The sequence below is a fragment of the Mytilus trossulus genome, chromosome 8 (genome assembly GCF_036588685.1).
Source record: "Mytilus trossulus isolate FHL-02 chromosome 8, PNRI_Mtr1.1.1.hap1, whole genome shotgun sequence".
Classification (NCBI taxonomy): domain Eukaryota; kingdom Metazoa; phylum Mollusca; class Bivalvia; order Mytilida; family Mytilidae; genus Mytilus; species Mytilus trossulus.
Genome location: NC_086380.1, coordinates 35,650,991 through 35,673,197, shown reverse-complemented (window position 1 = coordinate 35,673,197; position 22,207 = coordinate 35,650,991). Strand labels below are relative to the sequence as shown.

Genomic DNA, 22,207 nt, shown 5'->3' with positions numbered 1-22,207 from the left:
ATTGCACTTTCATTTTCTAAGTTCAGTGGACCATGAAATGGGGTTTAAAACTAAAATTTGGCATTTAAATTAGAAAAATCATATCATAAGGAAAATGTGTACTAAGTTTCAAGTTGATTGGACTGCAGCTTCATCAAAAACTACCTTGACCAAAAACTTTAACATGAAGCAGGACAAACAAATGAACCCATGGGCGGAATAACAAACGAACGAACGGACGCACATTCCAGAAAACCTAATACCCTCTACTATCGTAGGTGGGGCATAAAAAAAAAGAGCAATTGGTCAGAAACAGAAGCAACTACAAGATAATAAAATGGCACTCAATGTGTGGTCACTAGAAGGCAATAAAGACAAAAACTACCTCTTAATAAAACTAAATAAACAAATAGTCTTTTTAATAGTATATATCATCTCAGGAAAAGATAAGAGGTATAAAAAGATGTTCAACAGATATTGACAATAATAATCAGTCATAAGCAAAAATATTTCATTTGCATTGAAAAACCTTTCATAATTAAGTTTTATTTTCTGAAAAAGAGTATAACTATAAAAATACTTTGCAAACAATATTTTTCAAAAATAGTTGTAACTGAATAAATGTACTTTTAATATTTAAACACAAGAGAGTAAATCCTCAATACTAGCAGCAACATATTATAAACAAAGAGCTGGAATGAGGAATAAAATAAATAGGTTATCATTCCTCAGAATGAACAGATCAATTGAAGCACTTATATACACAAGCAGTATTGTGTTAAGAAAGGACTGGTATATATTGACAAATACATCCAACCAAATTCTAGATGTTAAAGCTTTTTTCTCGTAGCCAGAATCTTTAAATGAGATCCACTAAATGCTAACAACATGAAACAATCTTAATCTAAATATATATATTTAATTCAGTAGTAGACACAGCGCAGTAGATATAAAATTAAAAATTAAAACATATATAAACAAAATGTCATATTTAAATGTAGTGTCTTATCACATTTATGACTGAGTAAAACAAAAGTTCACAACTTTGAATAACAATAACATTCCTGATACCTGAACATGCTAAATAGAATTCAATTTTGTCATGTTTACATAATTATTAAACAATGTTGAAATTTTGATTTATAATCTATATATTTGTTCATGATTAAATAATTACATTAGATGTAAGTTTCATTATAATACGTTATTCTGATTGGCTAACATGTTATTCCGTAAACAATTGCATCAGACAATAACATTTATCATGCATGATGACACGAGGTCCAACAAAAAAGTGCACAGGTGAATTAAATAAAACTGGATATAAATCGTGTTTTCATGATTTTAGCTTAAAAAATGTAATTATAAGTATTGAATACTTCTTTTTGAAACTTTATAGGGTTGTAAAAGCGTTGACTGTGCGTACATTTTTAAAATGAAGCGCTTTCGCGCTTCATACAAAATGTACTTCGGTCAACGCTTTTACCACCCAATAAATTTACAAAAAGAAGCATTCAATTCTTAAATAACAGATAATTCAAAATACATTGTTTCATAATTACTATATACAGTAAAATGACAAAATGACTGGTTTTGAGACAGTAAAATGATAATAATGTGATAAATGGTCATATACCTGGAAAAAATTAGATCACAAAGATCTAAGGGTGGTCTCAACTGAAATATATCAAATAATACTTTTGTATAATCATTTGTTCATTGGATTAAAAAATTGTAAAATTTTGAGGAAATCCAGACTGTGGATTCATCTTTATTCATGGAATACCAATTTTTGGTAGATTCCTTTGGCACAGGTGAACCACTAAAGTCACTACAAAACGAATAAACTATTGTCTGTTGGTTTGCAAGCAGACTTTGAAAATCAAATATCCACAAAAATGCAAGTTATCCATAATTCACAAATGAATGAATCCACATAGAATAAAGGAATGTAGTAATGAATTGAAATATAGATTTTGATTGACTGAATTTGAATTATCCTTTCATCAAACTATACCTGTTGCTATGGTAGCACCTTAAGGTAAAGTTGTCATGCAGGATAAACATATAATAATAAAGATACACTCCTAATACACATCCTCTGATAACAGTAAATCAAATAAGGTATACAAAAATAGTATTTATACAAAATACAAAATGACAACACAAGAATCCTGTTCTAATGAACCATTGAAAGAAAAGTAGTCTTTTAATAGATAAAAAATCAGTTTATATCAACTTTTTAGCATCCACAATGACATGCATCCATATGTTCTAAATTATAAAAGATACAATCACACAAAAACTGGACATTTCCCTCTCACTCAGCATACAAATTGTTTTAACAAATGTTTTTGTACAATGGATATTTTAATGTTTTTTCCCCCAATTATTCAAAAGCCACTACTTCTGGACAGTATATACACTCTGTCAAACTTTGACTATAAATGTATATAACAGTATATAAATGTGACTCAAATTTTCAGTGTTACAACAAAATTTAATAGAAGTAGACACAAATTTTAGCCCCATTTAATTTTTTATTGCATGATTGCTTTTGTTCAAATAAAGGTTGGTTTCAGATCTTATAAAAGCAATAAACAAAGTGAAAGATCTAGTTTTAATCAGATTGCTTTATCTTTTAATGGTTGAAATAAATAAAATACATAAATAAACAGATGGCAGGCAACAGTCCATTGCTCTGTCTGTCCTTAAAACAGGTTTTGAAGCAATGTACACAAGACTGTGTCCTAAGTACACGGATGCCCCACTTGCACTATCATTTTCCATGTTCAATGGACCGTGAAATTGGGTAAAAAATCTAATTTGGCATAAAAATTAGAAAGATCATACCATATGGAACATGTGTACTAAGTTTCAAGTTGTTAGGTCTTCAACTTCATCAAAAACTACCTTGACCAAAAACTTTAACCTGAAACTCCCACTTTCATTTTCTATGTTCAGTGGACCGTGAAATTGGGGTCAAAATTCTAATTTGGCTTTAAAATTAGAAAGATCATATCATAAGCAAGAAGTGTACTAAGTTTCAAATTGATTGGACTTCAGCTTCATCAAAAACTACCTCGACCAAAAACTTTAACCTGGAGCGGGACGAAAGAACGGACGAACAAACGGAGGCACAGACCAGAAAACATAATGCCCCTCTACTATCGTAGGTGGGGCATAATAAAAATAAGGTAATTGCTTTGTCTTATATACAATACACAACATGCATCATCCTATTCATACTTTTAAATTAACTTCATATAAAATATCTCTTTTAAATTCTTGTTCATGCACATATAAAAACCATTTGCATACCTCATACAAAAATACTTAAAAACATTTTCCTAATACACACTTAAGAGATTCGCACATTATCAGAGGATAGTAAATAGTAAAAGGAGTGAACTTTAACCTCAGCAACCAGTGACAGTAGGGTCAAGGCCTGACCTTTTATTAATGGTCATTTTGACCACTTCCTCAGCACTAGTTGGATGAATTGCTACAGTTCTGGACAAGTCATGCCAAGAAATTCCACACCTGAAAACATAAACTGATTTTATAGGTATATGAAAATATAAAAGTTATCTTACAAAGTTACAGCATGACTTTTTAAAAGTTCTAATACTCATCAATTTTACTTCAATTTTTTTCCTCTTTTTGTTGTCCTTATTATTGGAATGTATTGGTATGAAAAGTGGTCAAGTTTAAACATATTTTATTGATCAATTATGGGAGCCAGAAAAACTGTATATGAATGTTTTAATAGGATTTTGGCTGCAAAATACCAGCAAATACCTGGACTGTCACAATTTTGGACCTATAGTTCTGTGGTTCTTTTTATGTCTTTTTGTTACATACAGCATATTATAGTACTTGAAATGAAAGGACTCCTTGTAATTATTAGTTTAAGGTGGTACCTAACACCTGAACTAAAATTAATTTAGCTCGTTTAATTTTCTTAAAATTTTGACAAAAAATTTACTTTGACCCTTTGACAAAAATGTAAAAAAATCAAAATAATTGAACCAACCGTTTTATCAGACAAATTACACTGGTTATATAACAGTTTGACAAACACTTATTTTGATCATTGAGAAGCTTAATATTCCCTTTAGAACACAATGTCATTAAAACGTTCTGGTGATTTTACAGAGTTATCTCCCTATAGTGTTAGGTATCACCTGAAATACATCAAACAGATACTTTTTTTTATATTAACTCATATGTTACTAAGACATTTTTAGATCACAACTTTAAGTATAACAAAACATCTATAATATTTTACTTGCCTTACTGCTGCAGCAAAGCCTTGTATAACCTCTCCAGCATTTGGTCCCAGAAAATGTATACCTAACACTTTTCCTCCATCTCTCATACAAATAACCTAAAATAGTAAAACATAAAAGCAGCTGATAAAACCTTAAAATTGTCAAGTGCTGTTTAAAAACGAAATGATATATAGAGGGAACTTCTTCGTAAAGTAAAAACGTGCCATTAGATTCACATCATTATATATTTACAAGATATATCTTTTGTTCATTTGTATTGCATTTAAGAATTGAATGCTTCTTTTTGTAACTTCATTGGGGTGTAAAATTGTTGACCGAAGTACATTTTGCATAATGCGCAGAAGCACTTCATTCTAAAAATGTGCACACGGTCAGCTCTTTTACAACCCTATGAAGTTACAAAAAGAAGCATTCAATACTTATAATTACATTATTTAGCTATGATCATGAAAACACGAATTTTATAAATGTTTTTTTTTATATTCATCTGTGCACTTTATTGTGGGACCAAGTGTCATCCTGAATGAAAAATTTCATTGAGTGATGCAACTGCTTAAGCAATAACACGTGATGTGCTGTTAGCCAATCTGAATAAAGTATCACATTGAAACATACATCTAATGTAATTGTTACCTTGTACAATGTTGTATAGAAAAAATTTAAAATCTACAGCTAATTCATTAATTTATATAACATACCTTTATATAACACTGTGACACATCTCTCCCAACTGGAGCAAATTCAAGTGGTTTGTAAAATGCATGATAAACCTAGAATCAAAAGAATTGAATGGAAAAATTGATGATCTTTATTTATTTACTGACTATGTAAATATCATATTAGATATCTAATGGGCTGTGTAATAATTGCATCTTACTGATTATAAGATACTTTTAACAAACATATTGTATATTGCTAACATTTTTATATATACCGCTGCAGGTTCAAATTAAAGAATTGGTAGTTGCTTCGTCACTAAACACATAGCATTTAGGAGTAAGATCAAATAAGAGTCTAAAATGTAAAAATAATGTGTCCAGGTACAGTGAAATGTCTTTCTGCAGACTTTTTCTTATGTGTACAAGCATTTTAAAAATCTAGATAAGCATGTCAATCTAGTATCAAACAAGGTTAATATTCATATCTCATTATCATGTGCCCATCCTGAATATATATAATGTATTTAATTGTCACTAGACCTTATACAGCTTATTAAAAGCAATTTTAGAACAATAAGCCATAAATCTATAATACCAAATGACCAATTGAATTCTCTGAACTTTTGTAAGATATATATATTCCTGATTTTGGTTCTTTTCTTTCATAAATCTTCAAGAGTATCTAGGACTAACAAACCATAATTTTCACTTTTGTCAAAAGTATTTTGATTTTAGATTTACCTCAATACTATCTTCATCAAACTTCTGTATAGCCTCATCCTCAGATAAGCCAACAACTCCATATTCTAATGGTGTGAACACAGTGGTAGGTATCTGAAAAAGTAGCTTGGTGTTAACACTTAGTTTGTTTTAAAATAAAAGCATACAATTCTATTTGAATTTAATTTTTACAATTAAAACTAAAATAATAGCTAAAACGAGATATACTGTTATCTACTGTGCACTTATTATCTTAGCTAAAAACATTAAAGTTAATCCTTTCCTCCATTGACATTTGTTTTGTACATACTTAATTTGCATAGGATTTTTTCAATAAAAAAATCATCAGGTTTAAAGTATCAATGCATTGCAAAATAGGATTTAATTTAATCAATGAATTTCCAGTCAGATATTCTCTTGAATATCCTTTTTATAACAAATACAAATTTTATTAGGTCTGATATACAGATTTTTCATAGGTAAGACGTTTCAACTGAGGCACTACACAGGTGTCATTATGGAGTAAAGGGGGTGGCGGCAAAAAGCATCATTATGGAGGAAAGGGTTAAGGAAGGATGTCTCATGGTTTGGCATATTTAATAGAGATAAGTCCTGATGCAATCCATCACCTATCAAAGAATGCAGACCTGACTAAACAAAAAAAATTATACACGTCCTTATTGGGGACTATAATAACTGTTCTTAATTTAGAAATTTTTGCAATTTGTTTTTAATGTGACCAATTATCTTCCATGAAGAAATTTTAAATGTATTGGCCCACAAGATCACTAGTAAATGAAACTGCTAGGATATTTGATATGACAGATGCTTGCTGAATGTTTAAACTTTAAATCATTCTTTCAAAATTTGACTGACATTGGTAAGTCAAATATATTTTCTATTTGAAGTATTAAAATAAAGTTGGCATGTCTAATGAAAGTCATTTTACGATTAAATTTAGTATAATTTGGTCATTTACTTGGTAAATCTGAAACTTATATAAAGCATTATAAAGCAAGGGAGATAAGAATAACTTAATACTTTATCATAATCCATTTTCACTTTTGATCCATTAAACAGTCTCTCAGCCAACAATCGTCCAGCTTTTATGGCCACTGGAGTCAGTTCTGGTCTATCCTGAAAAGGTATTTTCACTTTCAAATATTTCAAACCCAAATATAATGCTATTTTTCTTCATATATACAAATTGTTATTGTTTCTGTAATTTTATATTTGATTATAATTTTGTGGTATTTAGAGAAAACGACGTACGGTGACTTATAGTTGTTAATGATTTTGTCTTTTGTGGATAGTTGTCTCATTGGCAATCATACCACATCTTCTTTTTTATAAACATATACAAACTCGTATCTATTCTTATTGATTACTTTCCATAACCAGGTGTTTTGATTATTTATCTACAAAATTCTGAAACTTAATCAAGTTTCTGTGCTGATAGTAAAAATGAAGCTGTTGTGAACTTGTGAAAAAGGGGCCATACATGTTTCATGAAATCACAAATATAAAGATATTTTTACACATTTTCATTTCAATGCCTCAAGTTTTTAAATTGAGGTTAAATTAAGGAACAACCATTCATCTTTATACAAAAGCATGGTGTAATTTTTCTCTTTGAATAAGTTTTGTTTTCAATAAATCCCTCAAACTTACATGTAAGACATCTCCAATAGCATAAATATTTGACACAGAACTTCTTTCATGGTCATTCTCATAGTTTCCTATTATTTTATTGGTTTCTGGATCTGTTTTAACACCAACTGATTCTAAGTTTATCCCTGATGTTTCTGGTTTCCTGCCTACAATAAAAACAGTATAATGATAGTTTTCTTTGCAAAGTGAAATAACAAACAGATTATGGGTTAAAAATGTTGTACCTATTTTCTCAAAATGAATTGAAGTCCATTCTAGGTGTTTTTCTTTTTATGATGCTAATCCTCAATGTAAACTTTATTTCCTTTTTATCTCTTTCCATTTTGATCAGCTTTATATATCAAGTTGTTTACTAATTAATTAAGGTGGAACCTAACACTACAGGGAGATAACTCTGTAAAATCAGCAGAATGTTTTAATGTGTTGTTAAGGAAATATTGAGCTTCTCAATGATCAAAATAAGTGTTTGTCAAACTGCTATCTAACCAGTGTAATTTTTCTGATTAAACGGGTTGGTTCAAATTTTTTGAAATTTTTGTCAAAGGGTCAAAGTAAATACTTTGTCAAAATTTTAAGAAAATCAAACGAGCCAAATTAGTTTTAGTTGAGGTGTTGGGTACCACCTTAATAAAAGAGAATTCAGATTGGATTTCTTCATTTCACTGTTATTTGGCAACACAATTGTTAAAGTAAAGTCGTTACTGGTCAAAACCTTCCTTTACTGTATCAAAAAGATATACTTCAATGAATGCCATTGGCCTCATTGAACTAAAGCAAACCCTACTTGACCTTAGAATATGTCTACAAATGACTTAAGGATTCCATTGTTGAAGGCCGTACTGTGACCTTTACTTGTTAATGTCTGTGTCATTTTGGTCTTTTGTGGATAGTTGTCTCATTGGCAATCATACCACATCTTCTTTTTTATACATGTGAGAAAAAGAATAGGAAGGATATATAGTTGATCGTTGTTATTGGCATTTGTTTTAAGTATCTCAGTTTTGTCATGTTTTTTTTTATACCAACATTGCCGCAGGAAAGGTAAACCTACCTGCAGCCATTAATACTGTGTCATATATATCAGAACTTGTGTTTCCTTTCTTATCTGTGTAAGATACTTCTAATCTTCCATCACTTAATTTTTCTATTTTTTGTGGACGACACTTTTTCAGAAATTTTGTTCCATGATTTTCCATATAATCTGCTATAAGCCTTGCCATTTGCTACAATAAACATAAAATATTCAGATGCATATTTTCACACATTTCACAATTTTCACAGAAAGCAAAGCTAACAAACAGAAATAGAAAGCTGATTCTCCCTGGATTTTTTTTTATATAGAGTAGATCGTTGGTTTTCCCGTTTGAATGGTAATACACTAGTTATTTTGGGGCCCTTTATAGCTTGCTGGTTGGGTGTGAGCCAATTGTTATTTGGATGGAAAGTTATCTCATTGGCACTCACACCACATCTTCCTATATCTATTAACATAATATTGAACAATAGAATGCCTTGATCTAAATACTTTTCTTTTTGTAAAGCAAAGTCTCCACAGAAACTGTTTTTATCAATTCCTCAAACTGTCATGGCAATTGGGTGTGAAGTTTCATGAGAATATTTCATCACCCATGAGGGGCGGATCCAGCCATTTTAAAAAGGAGGGGTTCCTAACCCAGGACAAAGGGTGGTTCCAACTACTTGTTTCCATTCAAATGCATTGATCGTCCAAAAAAAGGGGGGTTCCAACCCTGAAACTCCCCCTCTGATTCCGCGCCTGCGGCAACCCACCTGGTATACTAGAGGCATTGTAAACATTGACTTCTGCTCCAGCATGATTTTCAAATTTTAAAATATATATAATCAAGGCTGTGTCCATAGTACATAGATGCCCAAATCTCTCTATCATTTTCTATGTTCAGTGGATCGTGAAATTAGGTCAAGACTCCAAAACTAGTTCAATAAACTGATATTAAAAAAATATACATACCTGGTCAAAATGTCGTAGACATATAGATCTGACCATTACAGTTGTATCAAAGCCCATTCCTGTCAGAAATCCCCCACACTCCAAGGCTATATCTGTTTTAAAGTCAAGGTATTTGCAGAAAAGTCAAGACTTACAATTCACCGTTTCAGAATCTAATGCATTCTGGGTAATATTTCCAAAAGTGTACACCAAAATGTTAGGATTGGTTTAAAACTTTCTAAACAATTGAAATTCAGCCAATGAGGTTACATTATCTTTTTTTTGGTGTACGAACAATGAGATTACCCATAGTCCTTTAGATTCTGAAAAGGTGAATTTGAAGAAAAAAGTTATGAAATAGTGCAAAAATGCAATTATATTTCACAAATACTTCAAAAATAATCTATTAAAGATCAGTTTACAAATCATTTTCAGAAATGATACACAAAATCTGAAAAATCTTTTAAGCAGTGAAAAATGTATAAATATTTTTCAATAATATTTGTCCACCAATGAAAATCAACAGCAACCTTTCACCTATTCGCCAGACACTTTTAACAAGACGTAGCTTTGAATTTTTTCATCTGCTGGTCAGTGCTCTGGTCAATGAAAGTCAAAGAGCAATGCTAAAATTAAACAAGAGAGCAAAGTGACAGTTCATCCAATTATAAATATGACGTTTTGTTCATTACAAGAATTAACCAATGTAATGATATCTAACCAGAGTCTATGTTATATGTAGATATAGGAAGATGTGGTGTGAGTGCCAATGAGACAACTTTCCATCCAAATAACAATTTATAAATCAGCATTTGGATTTATAATAAACTGAAAAAATTGTAAATCATATGGTCACTATATCTTCAACATTTTTACAATTTACTATCAAAATAAAAGGATACAACTTCCACCAATTACTAATCTGCAAAATAAAAATACTAGAAATATAATGCTGGATAACTGTTTGAAACAGTTGCAAATTTAACAAAAAAAATCTTTAAAAAAAAAGATACATTGAAAAAGGCTAAATTTGGTCCATATATAATTTCAATTTGGGGGTTTTGTGTTTGAGCAAATTCATAATAAAATGAACTATGAAATGGTATTAAAAAGGAATTTGTAAAAATAAACATGGTGGGTTCATTCTATTTAGGGTAGCACTTTTATAGATACTTGATATGAAATGGTTTTGACAAATTTTATATACATATTGTACCTACGTCTTTCCTGGTGGTTTTGTTAACCAAAATATATCATCACTGGTAATACTGTGTTCTAATGCTCCTGGAATCTACAGAAAAAAATGTATACTATTAATCAATGACTTGTTATGGCAAAAGGATTTATATTAGTAATTCATCTGAACAATATAAAGATGAATGTTTTTGAAAACAAATGTTTAATTTCTAAAGCCTTGATCACACCTTACCGGATAGCACAATAGTTGTCCGTTGGCAAAATTGTTATCCGTTGGGAGTCTGTTGATGTGCTGACAGAATATAATGGATGTGTAACGAATGCATAACTGACACACACAGAATATGCAACCTATGAGAACAAGAAAGGTACTGGACAGAACGAATGTCGAACATAATCCAACGGACGAGTACCCCATAAAAAGAACACCTATCGGAAGCAAACTGGATAAAACGGATGAACAAGATATACAGAAAATTTAAAGGTGACAATAATAATACACGTAAATCGCATAAATATTCAAAAGTTTCTGTGTAACTGGTTTTGGCTTGTTCTTCAAAATGCCACCAAAGAGTAGTGTCTGGCCTGAATAGGAGCTGCTTGATAGTGGAGACATGCACTTACTTTAAGATCAATTATGAAAAATAAGAATTCATGACACTCAAGAAATCTGACATACTAATAATTGTTTTTTCTGACGCGAAATTTTCAGTTGGCATTTATCCGTTTCAGATCCGTTCATCATTCGTTTTATCCATTATTCGTCAGGTAGAAGTATGTTTCACATTTGTTTGACATCTGTTTTATCTGTTAAACGTCTGGTAGACATCAGTTGTTGAATTTGTCTACCAGACCTCCAAGGGATGTTTAAAGGACAAGGAACGAATACGAAATGGAAACGAAATGGACAAGTACTGTACAAAACGGACGCCTAACGGACATTCAAAGTTTTGAACATGCTCAAAATTTTTCAACAAATAGAATGGATGTGGATGGATAAAATGGACGCTAAAGGGACATGAAACCGATATGGACGGACGTCTAACGAACATAAACGGATTGAAAATAAGTTATCCATTATTTGTCTGTTCGAGCTATCTGGTAAGATGTGACCGAGGCTTAACAAATTTCTAACTTCAATGCAACATATTCATGCATGTAATCTCAAAACAATTTCATTCTTTGATGTATGAAATTAAGTGTATTCCTCATAGAAAGAATGTTAATTGAAGTTTTATATAAGCACCTATTGAGGCTATAAATAGAAGTTGAAAGTGAAAGTAAAGGCAAAACCTACAAGAAAAACAATGTCAAAAAATTCAATGCAATTCTTGTAGATTCATTTTGATAATGATAGTGACACAAAATTAAATTGATAAAAATAATGCATTTATTACAAGAATGAAAGATATTCTACATCTGTGAGGCAAATATCCTATTAGTATAAAACTTGCATATTTAGCAAGATTTTTTTTTAAAACTACATGGCATCAATACTTTCATATTAATTTTTTGCTCCTTATTTAGAACTTACCTCCTCTGGAATATGTGGTCTTCCTCCTGAAGCTATCACAATATTCTTGGCTGTCAACAGCCTCTACAATAATAAAAAAACTAGAATATTGATAATAACAAGAAGCTATAGAAATTTGAAATACTTTAAATTCAGAAATTATTGTGTGCGACTATTATTACGACTTGTCATTTTGGACTGAAATGTGATTCTAATTTTTGTGATTTTGAAAAAAAATCATGTTTAATTAATACATAAAATTTCAAAAGGAGAATTTAAATTATTGCGATTATAATCCTGTATTATTTTCGCAATAATAAAAACATCCACATTATAAATGTACATCACAATAATTTCAGAATTTACAGTACTCACCTGGTAAATATGTGTAGTAATAAAATGATAAGACTTTAAAAGTAACAGTGGTAGGCATCTTTCACAGATAAATCTTAAGAGTACTGGTATTTATTTTATGTTTGATTTTTGACCATTTTAGCTATGCTGGTTTTTTTGTGGATATTATTATGCTGATAACTTTTGCAAAAATTAGCTTCTCTAAGACGTCCATTTTTATAATTTTCAAGAAAATTACAAATAAATAAAAACAAAATCACCAGTCATATCATTTGAGGGATATAATTTTCATATAAAGTAATCAATTCACAATTCTATTTATGTTGATCTTTTTTTGTTGATTATTTTAATATGCTGTTTACAGTTTCTATTCAACTTTTGTGGTTTTAAAGAAATATGATACAAACACCAAAAAATTGTCTGTCTTTGAATTGCAATATTTAGTATTTTCCTGTTTCCTTTTGCCATAGTGTTTTCTGTTTTTCAAAGTCTTCAAGATTATAATTGAAACCCCTGCATAGTATCTGTCAGTATCTGACAAACCAGGTACTTTTAAAAAAATAAGTTTATACATACCTCTATTCCTTTATTATCTACATATTTAATGGTATTGGCATCTACTAATGTTCCATAAGCATTGATATATTCTACATTTCTGAAATAAAATTAATTTTGATTAGACTATAAATGTACAATGAGAGAACATTGCATATTAAAGACATCTTTTAGAGCTTCTTTTTGTAATGAGGACATTTTGACCTTTTAAAGAATGAGCCCCTTTTCCCTAGTTTTAGTGTTCATCCTGTGTAGGTTTTTTATTGTGTGTCTTAGTTATCAATAATAGATATATATAGTTATAGATACCATGGTCTAGAAAAGTAACAAGAGGCTGTCACAATGACAGCAAACTGGATTTATTAACATTTATTTGTGTCCTGGCAATATCACAAGAACCATTACTGATGATTGGTGAAAGTGAAAAATCGTCAATATCAAATTTGACCTCTATTTTGTCATCAGTATCAACATAATAAAATTTGAAAAGCTTAGATTGAATGGTTCATGAGTAAATGCAACAACATGAATGGAAACATCATTTTACGATCTTTCAAGAACCATACCTCCTGAACGGTAAAAGTCAAAATTGTCATTATTGTACTTGACCTCTATTTTGTCATCAGTAACAACATATTAGAATTTGAAAAGCTTTGGTTGAATGGTTCATGAGAAAATGCACGGACATGACTGGAAACACCATTTTTGAATCTTTCAAGAACTATAACTCCTGAACAGTAAAAGTCAAAATCGCCATTATTGAACTTGACCTTCATTTAGTTGTCAGTAACAACATATTGAAATTTTAAAAGCTTTGGTTGAACGGTTCATGAGTTAATGCAAGGACAACATTTGATTTCCGACCCACCGGGCGGTCAGTCAGTTCATTGTGTGTAGCAGCTGTTTTCTGCTCTTTGGTTGGGTTGTCTCTTTGTAACATTCCCCATTTCATTTCTCAATTTAATAATAGAAACAAAATATGTTTTGACATTGTATATACATACAAATTACTTTGTTCTGAACAAAAACTACATTATAGTGCAGTTATTAGTTAGCACTTAAAGTCTGTTTCTCTAGAAATCAATAATCCTTCTATCATTTAACTCCAGGGAGAGTGATATAGTAGTTATTCAGAAATTGACTACCTGTTGAAATAAAAAAAATGCTACAACAATCTTAGTAATTCAAAAAATTTCAAGAAAAATCCTAACACATAAACAAATGATTATTGAATTATCCAGATTACTGTGCATTCCTTTTTTTTTTAACCTGGTAAACATTTTGTTGAAAGCGGAAAAATAATATTTTTGTGGATATTTGAATTCATGGATTTGCAAATCTTAAATCTGCATACAAGCCTTAGTATACAATAGAAAAATGTATGCTTCAATGAACATTTAAATTTGTGTTTTAGTCTAAAAAGTCAATCAAAAATTGTCCCCCTTGAATTATAATAATGAATGCACATTTGATCAGATCTATTAGAGTACCAGTAATAGAGAAAATGGCTGTGAAAAGCTGAAATAATATACTTACTTGTCTTTCAATTGTACTCTGTGGCCCCAGTTTAAAGATTTTACATAATTCTGTACTAGCTCAGACATCTTATTCCTGTAGAAAAAGTAAAAATCAAGCAATGTAAAGGACTATTCTCAAGCATTCCCATGGCAACTCAAAATCTGCAATATGGATAGTTTTCTTTTGTTTAAAAACAAATAATGCAACATTTTGTAGGAAATATATCTTATGTTCTGATGTAGTTTTGGTGCCTTGTATCAGTGCAAGGGAGCAACATTAAATATTGGTAATAGCAGAGGTGCGTAGTGAGGTTGTAAAATGCAAGTTGCTTTATATGTACATATCAAGTTATAAGTTGCTGTATATTGTCTAAACTTTGTCATGGTGATTTACATAACTTTAAAATCAAATAGGAAAATTAAAGTCTTGTGTATTAACAGTAGGAACAAAGATGTTATAATTGAATAGGAAGAAAGATCCAATTTTTAGAAGCTTTAAATCTACTACTTTTCTAGATGTAAAGTGATGAGTGATTCTTTTTTTATATACACACAAGCATATATATATTGCATAGAAGACCTTGAATTTTTAATGTTGACCCCTATTTACACCCACCAATCAATCTACACATCTTTTAACACATTCCATCCAAAATTTTGAGCACACAGACATGTTGAATAGACTGCCTGTTAATATTATTCACCATTAGACTCCTCCATTCCAATGGTCCTATGTATAAACTTACCAGTCAAGCTTTACGTCTGTAGAAACATTCCATCCAAACACACTGGCATCCTGGATAGATTCCCCTAACAATGCAGCACGGTGCATCAACTTTTTGGGTATACATCCCACATTTACACAGGTTCCTCCCAGGCCCCATTTTGTACCTAGAAACAGAAGTGAACATAGTGAAATGTCTAATATCTTAAAACATAAAATAAACAAGATTTCAGAAATATCAGTGAAAATTTCACTTAATATTCAGGTATATATAGAATTGGGAAAGGAAACAGGGAATGTGTCAAAGAGACAGCAACCCAACCAAAGAGCAGAAAACATCCCTAGTACCCTTATTGGTATTCAACACAGCAAGATAATATTGGACACAAGGACAGGCTTCAGCTGGCCTCTTAAAAATAAGTTATACACTTATGGTATTATCACTCGACTCACATTAAAAATTCAATTAGAGCTACACATAAAGTGCCTTTTGTATTTTAGCGAACTGTTCCATGAAAAATATCAGACTGTTCATAATATATTTGTAACATTCAGAAACGTGTCCTTCCCCCCAAACATGCCCGATTCCCCCAAACGTGTCCATGTTGACGTCTCTGAACTGCAAAAGATGTCTAGATCAAAACATTGCCAAAGCGTGTGATTTGTATAAACGCCCAAACGTGTCCAATGCCAAAAAACGTGTCCATATCAAGCGTTATTTGGTTAGTGCTATTCCATTAATACTAATTTATACTAATTTTACCATTTAATTAAAATATAGATAAGGTACTTTTTCAAACCGGCCGAAAAACTTGGTAAAGTGGGGGCGTCATTTCGGCTATGTCGTATGTAAATAGGAAGCAAACATATTTAGTTAAACTGTACAGTTAACGGATGAAAGTGTCCCTTTCTCTGCACATTAAAATTTGTTCTCTCTAAATATTGTGAAACACCGGCTACTGGAGGATCAACAGTCTAAAGTAAATTTATACAGTACAAATGTAAAAATAAAAACTTCTAACCTATGTTCTCTCTAAATATGCATGAAATACTTGCAACTGGACAATACGCAATCATCATTTTAAAGTTAACTTAAACAATATAGAACAGTAAAATCATTAAAACATGTATGTTCTCTAAATATGCATGAAATACTTGCAACTGGAAATACGCTATCAACAGTCTAAAGTTAATTTATACAGTACAAATTAAATTTGCAATTTCGGTAACAAAATTTCGGTAATAACCAGCGTTGATCACATACTATTTATATTAATAAAAAGAATCTACAAAACCAATGCATGAAATAATTGGCACTGGACGTTATGTCTCTTGATCGTGTGTCTTTAGTGATACTGGAAACCTAAAATTTATTAAAAAAAAAAACGGATAACCAGTTGATGATAGTTGATGATTTGATGAGGTTTTGAAATACACACACATTCAGATGGAGAACTATTAACAAAAAAAAATAATCAAAAGAATGCTGCTTAACGCCCGCCATGCAATATTCGGATAAATATAAAAAGCATCAACGGAGTTTATAAGTACAAAATAATTTACAAAGTTACCGATTAATTCAACTCTATAATTATTCAGTGTAGGTTCGCTCTAAATGAGTATGAAATACTTGCAACTGAACAATACACAATTTCAGTCAAAAGATAATTAACAATTACAGATCAAATTTGGAATAATGATATTCATTTAAAACCTACATTTAATTAGCTAAAGCTGATAAATAAAAAGTTTGTCACCTGTGTCACCATCATAGAATTGCCGTAAAGTTAACGTTATCAGCGATTCTATTTAGGACTTACATGTAGTAACGCTATAAGACGTGAGACGTTCTAGCGTTAAATATTGGACACATTTTGGCGAATAACATTTATCGGACACGTTTGGGTGTTATGAAATCGGACACGTTTGGGGAATATTGTACATTTTGGACACGTTTAGGGAGAAAAGACACGTTTGTGGGAATCGGACACGTTTTGGGGGAAGGACACGTTTGGGAGTGTTACATATTTACCATTGAACTACCAGCCTCAAAAAAATTGAATTCATGTTCAATGCATAAGGATATTTTATCGTTTAATCTTTATTAAAATATATGCATGCCACTAAATATTGAAATTTTCCTTTAAACTTTTGTAAATTTAAAATATTGATGCATATAACATGTGTAATAATTGCAAACCAAATGAAATATGAAACAATAGAACTGAAAAAAGTTAAATTTTTGACATAGAGATGACTCTGTGGAAAAATTTCATTTGGATTGCAATAATTCAGGAGATAGGCTCCTTGCTATTAATATTACCTTGTGAAGATGGTTTTACAAAATCCAATACAGCAACTTTCTTGTTAAAATGGGCAGCTACAAGATAAATATAAAGGTTACCCCTATAAAGCTTAATTACTAGTAGAGGTTTAAATTTTTCAAATACCAATAAAAAAACTGTTCAAAGTATTTTCTTTAACAACATTGTCATAAGATTTGAAAAATAGAAAAATAGAAGCATAACTGCATGTGTCATTCCTATATTATGCATGTGCTTGCCTTTTTTCAAAATGTTGAGTTTCTTATTCTTTTAAGCATGTTGAGTGTTTAAACATTAAAAAAACTCAAAATGCTTATAACTAGTTTTCACACTAATGCTTCCAGTCATCAAATGATTCTTAGGTGAATAACAGAATGACAGAAATAAATATTTTTTGACATCTTTGATTGATTGATAGTTGGTTGCTTTACGCCGCATTATCACAAAAAGGCTATATCGCCACAGTGTCTTGACATCTTTGGATTCCAATCGTAATACAATTCTAATTCATATTGTTAGGATAATGGTTATAAATTCTCCCTGATATCATTGGGACCATACCTTCTTTAGAGCATGCTAATCCACCAGATCCTCCACCAATAACAACCAAGTCATACACATCTCTACCTATAATGTAATAGCATCTAAATCATAAAGTTAAAGGCTCTACCTACTGAAATAAAAATTAAGTAATCACACATAAAAACAATTGAATGTGTATTATCTGATAGTGTAAATTTAGAAATTATTGCATGCATTTATCTGTATCTGTATCGTTACGTCGAAGGTACCAATACTGGCTTTTAATAATAGCAACTAAAATGAGATTTCAGTTTTTGCAATATTCAGAACAACCCTGTTTGAATCATACATAAAAAATTTCAAAAGCATGTTTGATTATTGCAATCATAATTTACCCTGTCATATTTTTCACAATAATAAAAACACTAATTACCAGTATTGGGATACCCAGTATGGATTTTTCTCATGATTGCCTATTCATTGTTTAACAGTGTGATGCCTGACAGTAAAGGGCATGACTGACCTCCTTGTCCATCTTTTGCAGTGAGGAAAAATACATACATGTTGTTATACATGTTATATATATATGTATTATTGTCATTTCGTTATTTTTTTTGGTTACATCTTCTGACATCAGACTTGGACTTCTCTTGAACTGAATTTTAATGTGCGTACTGTTATGCGTTTACTTTTCTACATTGGCTAGAGGTATATATAGGGAAAGGGTTGAGATCTCACAATTATGTTTAACTCCGCCGCATTTTTGTGCCTGTCCCAAGTCAGGAGCCTCTGGCCTTGGTTAGTCTTGTATTATTTTAATTTTAGTTTCTTGTGTACAATTTGGAAATAAGTATGGGGTTCATTATCACTGAACTAGTATATATTTGTTAAGGGGGCAGCTGAGGGACGCCTCCGGGTGCATGAATTTCTTGCTACATTGAAGACCTGTTGGTGACCTTCTGCTGTTGTTTTTTACTTTGATCGGGTTGTGGTTTCTTTGACACATTCCCCATTTCCATTCTCAATTTTATACATATTATATATTATATCTCTCAAATTAAAATATTTTATTTTTCTTAAGGTTCATCATAACGAACGGTCAAATATGGCTGTATTTACATGTCAAAAATTACTCTGAGTGCAGACTTACCTGTAAAGTTGGAAAAGTTTTAATGCCTAGCATCCACTAGATATAATAAAGTTAAATGCATTTTGTGTTTCAGAAAGATAAAATCTCTTTTGGATTTTGATGGGCATTTTTTTTCCTTTATGCAAAAGGTGTGAAAAATGACTAAGTTGTGGTACAACTATGAGATGCTCCCTCAGGTAAAAAAAGGGTTTGTATTGTTTTCACTGTCCTTAATTGACATGGACACTAGGTATCTTCACAACTACAGGTGAGTTAAAGAGTTTATCTGAGTAAGTGAGTGGACAGTATCAAAGTAATTCAGGTGTTTGTTTATTTTTGCACCCTCTGCAGAAAGGAAAAAAAATGCCCACAAAAAACCAAGAAAGGTTTTATTTTTCTTAAACACAAAATGCATTTAACTTTTATATATCTAGTGGATGCTAGGCATTAAAACTTTCCAAAGAGCACAGGTAAGTCTGTACACAGAGTAGTTTTTGAGGTGAAAATACAGCCATATTTGTCCATTTGTTATGATGAACCTTAACAAAAATCAATTTTGTCAAATTGTATTGATGGACATTAATGGTAAAATCAAATCTTGCTCTTTCAAGAAGTTTTTGGACCGTTTCCAATATAACAATACACCTTTTCACTATTAATTCACCATTCCTGGACATTTATCATCAAAGTTCTGAGGTCATAATAGAAATTATCTGATGCCACAATGGAAAAGTGATTGTTGTATGACATTAAAAGCTCAAGCAGGACAGATTCTTGGGTCAAAGGGACAGATTTTTAAATAAGGATAAGACAACTTAGACGTATGACCATGATAATAATAAATATAATAAACGGGGACCAAAGACGCCCCCCTTTTTTTGCCTCTGACATAAGAAAGACTGGTAGTTGATCTGTTGCACCATGACAGCACAATTAGAAATAACATTTTAATCATTTTCAATACATATTTCTTGTTTTTCAATAATGGGAGATAACCCCCATTTCCAGGAACTAGTTTAATCAATAGGAAAAGGGGGATTGACCTTGACAACATCTGCATTTCATAACGCAGTAATTGTTCACCACAATTTTCTGTACTAGTTTACAGCATATTAAATTATTTGATATATACCAGACACGGTGGATGAATATTGCCGTGATTTGGGTATTACAGCTATTCTTATTATTTTGTAACATCGTCTTATGGGCGCAGACATCTTTCATGGGAGACAACCCAATTCCACAATGTTAAAAGTCCGCGAAATTCAACAAACATCCAAATATCATCGTGCAGCGCATTTGCTCGAGGGGAATGATTTTATCCAAGGACCCCTATACGAGACTGGAATATTTTTTTTTTATTAAATGTCAAGAAATAAGCATTTTTTTTAATATACGGACAGAAATAAATTAATATCTTTTTTTATCATATTGAAATTAAACATTTATCATATTGAAATTAAACATTTGCGAGGAAGGAATGGATTTTGCAAGAATACGACTGAAATGCTGACAATTTACTTTCTACAAAACATAACTTGAAGCTGAATGGGATCAGTCAGCTTGGTAGAGGCTGAGCATAGTAAATGCACACGCTTTATTTGGAAATAAAAGCATAAGATTTTTCTACTTTCCCTTGACGGATTTATCGAAACAAAAACATGAAATATAGAATTCAGATATGAACAACATTAGTTGTGGCTTCACCCAAAGGTAATAACATTACACACAATATGAAACATCAAATGAGATTAACGATCGAGGCGCGTGTCCCTGGTTTTATTGCTACAATAACACCTAATTAACACCCTCAACTTTGTACACGCATCAGACTATATAACGTTACAATTACACTTGCCAGAATATACAATCATTGAAAAAAGTGAAACTCAAAATTGTCATTAACCGGCTTCTTTTAATCTTCAATCAATATGCATAAACATGATTAATATTGTTAAATGAGGCAATACACAAAATGAAATGATGAAAAATATTTATTTCTTTTTTTATTTCAGTTCTTTGTATTTCAACATTTGTGTCTGTATTTTCTGGACAATGATGCATAAATTATATATTTTGCAAGTTTATTATATCAGAGACATATATTGTATTATATGTCTCTGATTATATATTGTACGAAGAGATCCGCGAGTTTAAAAAAAAGATAAATATATTATTGTTTTAAAACACAAGGAAAAGTAACATCATAATACGACAGGTTGACGTAATACTTGCTGTTATACATGATAAATGATAAACATATCATGTAAATAAATGTTTATTTTTTTTCTCTATCAATATCAACTTTCTTGTCACTAAAATTGTTTTCTTTTCCATGTTCTCTTAATATTTATTGGAATAAGTAATTTAAATAATAAAAACAAATGTTTTCTTGTCTCTAAAATAATTCTTCAATTCTTGTCGCTAAAATTCTTCTTGTCGTTAATTAGTGAAACCGGATTAATCTATATCAGCTTGTTTTTACTAGCACATTATTTTTCTTGTACAGCACCGTTGTCTGTTATGATGTTGTTTTTTTTTTTTTTTTATAAATTCCTTCTAAATTAGCGTATGCGCAAACCGTTGTTTGACCAAACGTGGCAGAATAATTAGAAATGATGGCGGCACCCAAACTGCAGAAGCAGAACAGTTTTGTCCCTGACGTAGAATTCCAATATGTTCCAACTTCAGAAGACTACCAGTATAAAACCCTTATTCATCTAAGCAGAAAAATGCCGGTTATTATACCCTTAATTTAAAATGAATTAAACAATATATATTAAAATATTTTTGAAAGTAGAGTAAATAGTTATCTAATAATTTCTTACTTGATGAAAAAATTAAGTTTCTCTTGGATAGGGAATTTTATTTATCATTCAATTAATTGCTTTAAGAAAATACTTCCATAATTTAGAAATAGAAAATGGTAGCTATTATCATGGAAGTAATATTGTATTACTTCCATGCTATTATAAAATCGAGCCTATATTCTCTAAAGATCTCTAAAAAATTTCTGGAGAGTATCCCTCCCCCTCTTTTGAATGCAAAATTAACTAAGGATATAATCTTATTTCGTCAGTCT

General features: G+C 30.9%; 1 protein-coding gene across 1 annotated transcript; it reads right to left on the bottom strand.

Moving 5' to 3' along the window:
- Window positions 1-1,485: 1,485 nt before the first annotated feature.
- On the bottom strand, window positions 1,486-20,361 carry LOC134680899 (thioredoxin reductase 2, mitochondrial-like). The gene is made up of 17 exons (XM_063540188.1): window positions 20,258-20,361; window positions 18,036-18,101; window positions 17,474-17,530; window positions 15,173-15,317; window positions 14,446-14,520; window positions 12,931-13,009; window positions 12,022-12,084; window positions 10,511-10,581; window positions 10,193-10,212; window positions 9,312-9,403; window positions 8,376-8,547; window positions 7,325-7,470; window positions 6,695-6,790; window positions 5,675-5,767; window positions 4,973-5,044; window positions 4,275-4,369; window positions 1,486-3,522 (listed from the first exon to the last, which is right to left on the bottom strand). The coding sequence occupies exons 1-17, from the start codon at window positions 20,340-20,342 to the stop codon at window positions 3,399-3,401; spliced, it is 1,551 nt and encodes a 516-aa protein (XP_063396258.1). The 5' UTR covers window positions 20,343-20,361; the 3' UTR covers window positions 1,486-3,398.
- Window positions 20,362-22,207: the final 1,846 nt, after the last annotated feature.

What these genes read in the sequence shown, in the direction of transcription:
- LOC134680899 (XM_063540188.1), bottom strand. Translation starts at nt 20,342, where the DNA reads ATGTCTGCGCCCATAAGACGATGTTACAAAATAATAAGAATAGCTGTA. An exon ending in ATATTCATCCACCGTGTCTG is followed by an intron (nt 18,102 to 20,257) that starts GTATATATCAAA and finishes ATTACATTATAG; the next exon opens with GTAGAGATGTGTATGACTTG. An exon ending in GGCTTTGCTGCAGCAGTAAG is followed by an intron (nt 3,523 to 4,274) that starts GCAAGTAAAATA and finishes TTATGTTTTCAG; the next exon opens with GTGTGGAATTTCTTGGCATG.